We start from the raw sequence: 7,736 nt of genomic DNA, 5'->3' as shown, positions 1-7,736 counted from the left end.
TTCCTCAGCACCACATAAGCAAAAAGAAAAAAGCTGGAAGTGGTGCTGTGGCTCAAGTGGTAGAGCGCTAGCTTTGAGCTGAAGAGCCGAGGGACAGCGCCCAGACCCAGAGTTCAGGCCCCACAACCCGACCAAAAAAAAAAAAAAAGAATAAGCTAAAACTAGCCATCACCAGCAACTGATCTGATTCACTAGCAATCAACAAACACAGAACCCAACCAACATCCAGGGGGGAAAAAGAAACTAGAAAGATGACTTCCATGCTCCAGCATTTATAATCCCAGCAGATCTCATAGTGATGGCTCATTCCTTGGCTTGTTTACTTTCCCAGTAAGTTAAGGAAACCAGGTTCCTTCCGGTTGTTGATCATAGCCAATCACAGCTGAACTCCTCAGAATGTAAGACTTTAGAGGGGAAGGTCTGCTGCACATCATAGCTGCCAGTGTAGGACTGGGCATAATACCAAGGAAGGCATTCAGGAGTCTCAGAACCCCACTAATTACCACCTGGTATATCCTCTAACACCATCAAAAGCCAGTGGTATAAGAGGTAATACTTAGGACTCCAAGCCCAGAATGATACCCCAAGACTTTGCCGGCTTCAAACACTAACTGGACAATGTTCATAAGGTTAAATATTTTGACTCTTATCCCTGAAGCTAATGATATCAACTTCTGGAATTGAGGGAGGGTTGGAAAATGTATAAAACACAGTTGCAAAAGCTGGTACTACTATGCAAGCCATATTGTTATCATTTAAAACGATTCTTCAATGGTGAATGTACACTTATACTACACAGCTATACACTCAGCAGGAAGTATTTTTGTCCTGCTTGTAGAACTGCCTAAACCAAATCTATGTAGGTGCTACAATGAATCAATCTTAGGTATAAAGACACCATGTATTCAATCCAAACTAGATCTGAGCAAGACTTCGATATTCAGATTGTCTTCCTTGAAATAGCCGTGGGGTTTTTCAAGAGTTATTTATCAAGCCACAGTGGTTCTATCTGGCTCTCTTTTCTTTCCTTCCTTCAAAGGATCACATGGCAGCTTCCATTGCCTATTTGTTTTATGCACACTGGATTCCTGTTTCACACTCAGGACTATCAGTTTCTAAAGATCAGACGATAAGGATGGTGGTACTTTTGGAAGGTTCCATTTCTTACTTCCAGTGATAGCCAAAGAGGTCCCATTACTGGGATGTGTGTGTGTGTGTGTGTTTCACATCTACAGCTCTGTTCTCTCCTTTTCTTTTTAGAAAGCAAAGCCTCAATATGCAAAGATGATATCCGATGGCCTGCCTCTAAGCTAGTTAATATCTGAGATACTCAGGATAGTAAATACTTTTACTCCAAAGATGGAGAATGCCAAATCACCTCAAAGGTGTATTTAAGTTTCAGTCATCTTGACAGCCAAATTCTTTTCTGTGTCTAAGGAAGTTCCCTGGGTGTAATTCAAGTTCACATTATCTGGTGACATCCACTTACCTGTGAGAACATCCTCTCTTGCATTATAGAAGGCCAGAAGAGAGCCAGGAATTTTTTTAATTCCTTCCTTCTGGAAGGAAGTCAAGGCCTCTCTGTCTAGAATGGCAAACTATATCGTTGAGCATTTGCAAATACCATGGTTTCTGTGACAACATGCCTACAGATTACTATTTGGGCACCACTAAAACTTCTCCTTGCTGTTTTTAAATGAATCGCTAGAAATTTAATGGGCTTCTGAGAGAGAGACAGACCTAACTGAAAGTATTATACAAGTCTGTGAGACAAATCTGTATTGAGGTGTGCAAGCTACCCAGCCCCTGTAAACTGTTTTCTCGATTTGTGAAACTCTTATAGAACAGTTGTGAAGATGATATTGCTAATATGTATCAAGTGGGTATTCAAGAAAGGTGTTTTCCGTTTTATAAGGTACCATGTGATTTTTTTTGTTGCTTTGTATGTCCCTCCCCCAAAGTATAACCCCTGTTTACATTGTATTTGATGTTGATATAATTTTGGGAGGGGAAGGGAAAAACAAATTGTTTAAATAAGGATATGGATTGACCCATTGTAACAATGAGATGTACAAGACACTATGTCGAAAAATGAACTTTACAATTTAGGCTGGGGTGGGGGGGGTAAGGAGGGGTATAGCTGAGGAAGTGGGAGGGAAGGGACGGTAGGGGAGAAACAAAGGAGGAGGCAACAATGCTTGATAAGAAATGTACTCATTACCTTGCTCATAATAAAAAACATTTAAAAAGAAAGGTGGTTTCCCTCCCCTTCCTCTTCCACATTTTTATGAGCTTAATAAATTTCCATTTGCTTTAATTCCTTGAAGTATTTTTTATTATTTATAACTGCTTTCTCTGTATATCACATAAAATAAAAAATGCTCAACATTTCTTTGATAATGACCTGCTTGTTGTGGCAATGGTAGGTAATGTTTGTTGAACATATGCAAGGGACCAGCACAATGCTAAATGCTTCATATGTATTACTTGTATGTGTGCCTGTGTGTATGTCTGTGTGTGTGTCTGTGTCTGTGTGTCTGTGTGTGTGTCTGTATGTGTGTGTGTTGGTCCTGGGGCTTGACTTCAGAGCCTGGACACTCTCACTTAGCTTTTTTGCTCAAAGTTGGCATTCTACCACTTGAGCCAAAGTTCCACTTCTGGTTTTTTGTGTTTAATTGGAGGTAAGAATCTGCCTGGGCTGGCTTCAAGTTGGGATCCTCAGATTCCAGGTTCCTGAGTAGCTAGGATTACAGGCATGAGCCATTGGGGCCAAGCTGTAGGATCATTTTAGTTAGAATAACAACTCTCTTCTTTCTGTTACCTTTATGTCATGTCAGTGACACTGAGGTTCAGCAACATTAGCCTCAGAGTTTGCCCAGGCTCATGTAGTGAATTGCTATAACTGCACGTAAAGATCAAGGTTGAGTGGCATCAGTCTTTGCTTTATTATGATGATAATGATTGTGATAACATATACGTTATACAAAAACTACCATTTCAGCCTTTTCTAAGAGCTCAGGTACATTGACACTATTGTGCATCTGTTACCACCATCCAATTGCAGACCTTTTTCTTTTTCCCAAATTGAATCTATACACGGGACTCAGGGCATGGCTCAAGCAGTAGAACATTTGTCTAGCAACACAAGTCCCTGAGTTCAAACCCAGTATTGTTTTGTTTTGTTTAAAAAAAAAAAAGAACCCAGTGCTTATAACTGTAATCCCTGCTACTTAGGAAGCTGAGATCTGGGGATTGTGGTTCAAAGCCAGCCAGGACAGAAAAGTCCCTGTGAGACTCTTATCTCCAATTAACCAGCAAAAAAAAAAATGGAAGTGAACTCTGTCTCAAGTAGTAGAACACTAGCCTTGAACAAAAGCTCAGGTATTGTGCTCAGGTCCTGAGTTCAAGCTTCAGGACCAGCACACACACACACACACACAATAAGTCCAATACATAAAGACACAAAGTACAATTATGGTTACCAGGTCCTCAAGACAGAAGAGAAAAATAAGTTATTGTTTGTGAGTGAGTGACTGTGTGAGTGTGTGTGTGTGTGTGTGTGTGTGTATGTGTGTGTGTGCCAGTCCTAGGGAGACTTGTACTCAGAGTCAAGGCACTGTTTCTGAGCTTTTCTGCTCAAGAGTCGTACTCAACCAGTTGAGCCACAGTTCTACTTCTGGCTATTTTAGTGACACATTGGTGATAAGCGTCTCACAGAAGGAGAAGGATTGGGATTGGGGGGAGGGGGGAGGCTGGGAAGGGATGTGAAGGGTAAACAAAGGAGGAGGCTGCAATGCTTGGTAAGAAATGCACGCATTATTCTGCCCATGTAATTGTATCTCCTCTGTACAGTATGTTCACAAATAAAATTAAATTAAATTTTTAAAAAAGTGTCTCACAGACTTGCCTGCCTGCCTGGCTTCAAACTGTGATCCTCAGGGCTCAGCCTTTTGAGTTAGCTAGGATTACAGATGTGAGCCACCAGCTCCCAGCTGAATTAGACAATTCTAAGTACATCACATAAGTGACCGTTACCATATACTTACTTTTGTGAGTGGCTTATTTCACTTAACTTAATGTCAATAAAGACATTAACTTAATTTCTTCAAGATTTACTCATGTTGTAGCATGTCAAAATTTTCTTTCTAAGGTAGAATAATACCATACATATGTATAACATCTTGTTTATTCATTTACCAACTGATGGACATTTAAGCTGTTTCCACCTTTAGGCAGCTGAGAATTGCCACAAACAGCTGTGTACAAATATCTGAGTTCAGAGCCCTTCCTTTGAATCCCTGCATTCAATTAGAGCCAGTGTTTACCAGGGTTGGTTCTACAATTGGATGGGCTATGAAAAATCATATGATAAGTCATGTGCCATGAATACCACATTAACAAATTGCTTCAGTGGGCACAGTTGCATGAATCCATCATGGCCCCTCTCCTAGCCCAAGCCTGGCCACACTGGGATGGAGCACTTGATCAAGCATCCAAGAGAACAATGAAGCAGGTATTCAATATGACCTCTAAAATTGCTGTGAGGCTTTTTTTGTCATTGTTTTGGTTTGGTTTTTATTATTGTTATTTGTGACTTGAACTCAGGGCCTGGGGCACTGTCTCTAAGTTTTTTCATTCACAGCTATCACTCTACAAGTTGAGCCAAAGCTCCACTTTCAGCTTTCTAGAGATTAATTAGAGATCATGGACTTTCCAGCCCAGGCTGACTTTGAATGATTCTCAGATCTCAGCCTCCTGTGTAGCTGGTATTTCAGATGTGACCCACCAGTACCTCACAATGGTATTGTGTTATGACCAACTGAGTCATGCTGTCATCATGATTCACTTAACCTGCTTGTATAAGTCTACATTAAAATCATATATTTACTCAAATGCCAAATGGGGCACATGATATATGAAGCAGTCCTAAATTATCTACCATTGTCTTGTAAAAGACGTGTGTGAACTGACTTTGTTAATTCTCAACTCTCAGAGAAGATATGGATAAGAAGGAATACTATAAGTTTGCAAGATAACTGAGTGCCTAAAACATAATAAGTGCACAATAAATGGTAGTATTATACTCATTGTTATGATTATCTAATAATCTTGATTTTGAAAAGGGAATGGGCCATAAGACAAGAAGAGTTGGATTCTGATTCTGACTCTGCACCTAATAAGGTTCCTGTAATAAAGATGGATCCCTTACACACTTGAGGCACCATTTTCCTCATCTGCAAAATGAAATGAACATCCTTTGCTGTTCTCCTCCATGATATAATAGATCCAAAAGGAAATAAAACAGGCTAGCACCCGATAATGCCCTCACTGGCCCTCACTAACATAAGGGGTTGCTCATTCCAGCCCCCTTTCATATTCAAAGGAAACCTGATATTCATTTTCGTAATTGTGGACACCCCTATAATTATACTTCCACCAATACCAACAAGCCCATTGCATTTGTCTGTAACAAATGTATTATCTATTCTCTTAGGAAAGTGGCAATCAAAATGATTAGAGAGTAATTATCTGAACTTCATACTTCAAAGATGAGGGTACACATATCCAGGTGCACTATTCATTAATAACCTGAATGCATTACATAATTGTATTTGATCTTCAAAAGAAGCAAGGTATTCTTGTTCCCACTGGCATGAACATATATTCATCTCCTATGAGTTTTGAAAAACCATTAAGTATATTCCTGGGACTTCTAACTTAAGACAAACTGGTACGGGCGTTTGATTTTTCCATAATACCAGAGATGATTTGCAAGTAAACCACATGCTTCAATCAAACTATTAGCTCAAATGTCTTCCCCAGGGAACACCTCCCCACTGAATTTTGTGCCATCTCTTTCCAGGACTCCATCTACCTAGAGCTCATATTAATCAGCATTGCAAAGAAAAAAATTATCAGATAGACAAACCTTTTGAAAAACAAGCAGTAGGAAGATGTTGGGGAAAGGGGGGGGGAGGTTAAAACAAGACAAGGAAAAACCACAAGCTAAATAATTGGCTGGAGTGAAATGAGCACCTTCAAACGTTCAGCTCTTTCAGGAAACAAAACGACCCACTGCTGCATAATTTTCTCAAACGACATCCTGGCAATCTGAAAACCACTGTACCTCTATTTAATTCACATACTGGGAAAACTCAGCCAAAGACCCAATTACCATGTATTACCCTGGATGGAATTTATCTGAATGCTATTTATGCTCATTGCGCTTTCCAGTGAATCGTCAACAAGCATGTTATTTTTGTCCCAGAAATATTATTCTAATAACAAGCTTCCGTTCCGGTGCACCTATAGCTCTGATTTGTAGCTGAGCGTGAACAAGATACAAATCTGAAGCAATTAGGTGTTTCTCTACATCATTTTATGGAGGCTTACTCTGAATGTGGTTAAATGCATAAAATACTAACCTTATGGTCATTTGTCTTGTAATCATTGAACAGAGGCTGGCTGCCTGCCAGTGTGTAGGTCTTGCCCTCTCTGAACACGCTGATCTTCTGGGCAGTCAGCTTTGGGGAGTATAGCGGGGGCTTGGGAGGCTCCCCAGACCCGTAAACACCATCCATGGGTTCAAGAGCCTCCTGGAGAAAGCTGTGAGGGTACTCCTCTTTGGGCGATTCTAATTCCTGCCCATCTTCAAAGACCTGCTTCAAGACTCGACCGCTGTAGGAAGAGGAGATTTTGAATCGTACTTTCCGAGGTTTGTCGTCACTTTTTTGATTTAACTTCTTCTCAGAGTCCTCCATCAGAGGGCAAGTTTACCCTGCAGTGTCTGGACTCCTGTGCAGCCAGGGAAACTTGGGACTCTGAGAAAATGGCATTTTATTTTCTCTCCTCCTGCCTATGATTAATTCACGTTGGTGCTGCGGTATGCTCAGTTACAGCAACTGACACCGGGCGCATTAACTATTGATAGACCCTCTGAAAAGCCCGGGTGATCGTGGGCTTATGGAATGAATGGAACATAAGATAAGATTGCCCTGTCTTGCAGGCATCTGGGCTTCAAGGTCTGGTCTTAGGGGTGTCTAACCCCAAGCACACCCATAGCTTCACCATGGCCCTGGTTTTTCCTAATCTGAAGATGCATGAGTTTACTAAGCTGAATGGTGTCAATTCAAGGATCAAACAGCAATTACCCTGTCATGCTTACTAAAAGCAACTATACTATAATAAGCATTTAATAAGTGCCAGAAATTGCTTTGTGCATTGTTTTTACCTCATTCTCGCCATACCTCTACAGTTTTCATCTCTGTTTTACAAAGGCAAAGGTGAAGCTGTTTCCTCATCTGTATATTCCATCGGAGCTAAGAAAATGACAGAGTAGGGCTCAAACTCTGCTACAACTGAGTTCACTAAGCTGAAGGTTCACTAATTATGTCTTGTGGGATCCTAGGCAAAGTGGAGTCTCTTGGGGCTCCTGTTTTGAATAAGAGGAAGCAAAGAGTCCAGAACGCTGTGTCTTTCACTCCCTGTATTAATCAGAGCAACTCCATTTTATAGACACTTAATAATAAAGATCTGATTTGCAAGGGCCATGCTACCTCACTGCCTGATGGACACAGGGAATGCCCAGCACTGTAGGATGAATATTGAAGAAGCATGAGAACAATCCTACCACCTTGGTGCTCGGGCAGAACACTGTTCCCTGCTGAATCCTGGAGCAGCTGTTCTGGGAAGGCAGTGGTCCACAATGGAAATCAGTGATGGAAGCCAAAGACTTG

At 40.9% G+C, this 7,736-nt stretch overlaps 1 protein-coding gene across 1 annotated transcript in view; it reads right to left on the bottom strand.

The window, feature by feature from the left end:
- The window catches only part of Grxcr2 (glutaredoxin, cysteine rich 2), an 18,388-nt gene extending 11,627 nt beyond the window's left edge, over window positions 1–6,761 (bottom strand). Inside the window, exon 1 of the mRNA XM_013025545.1 lies at window positions 6,426–6,761. Within this exon, the coding sequence (XP_012880999.1) occupies window positions 6,426–6,761 (336 nt within the window). The remainder of the gene's footprint in view (window positions 1–6,425) is intronic.
- Between the last annotated feature and the right edge of the window lie 975 nt (window positions 6,762–7,736).

Source organism: Dipodomys ordii, unplaced genomic scaffold (assembly GCF_000151885.1).
Source record: "Dipodomys ordii isolate 6190 unplaced genomic scaffold, Dord_2.0 Scaffold85, whole genome shotgun sequence".
NCBI lineage: Eukaryota > Metazoa > Chordata > Mammalia > Rodentia > Heteromyidae > Dipodomys > Dipodomys ordii.
The sequence above is the reverse complement of the archived record's forward strand: the minus strand, read 5'-3'. Positions and strand labels throughout refer to the sequence as shown.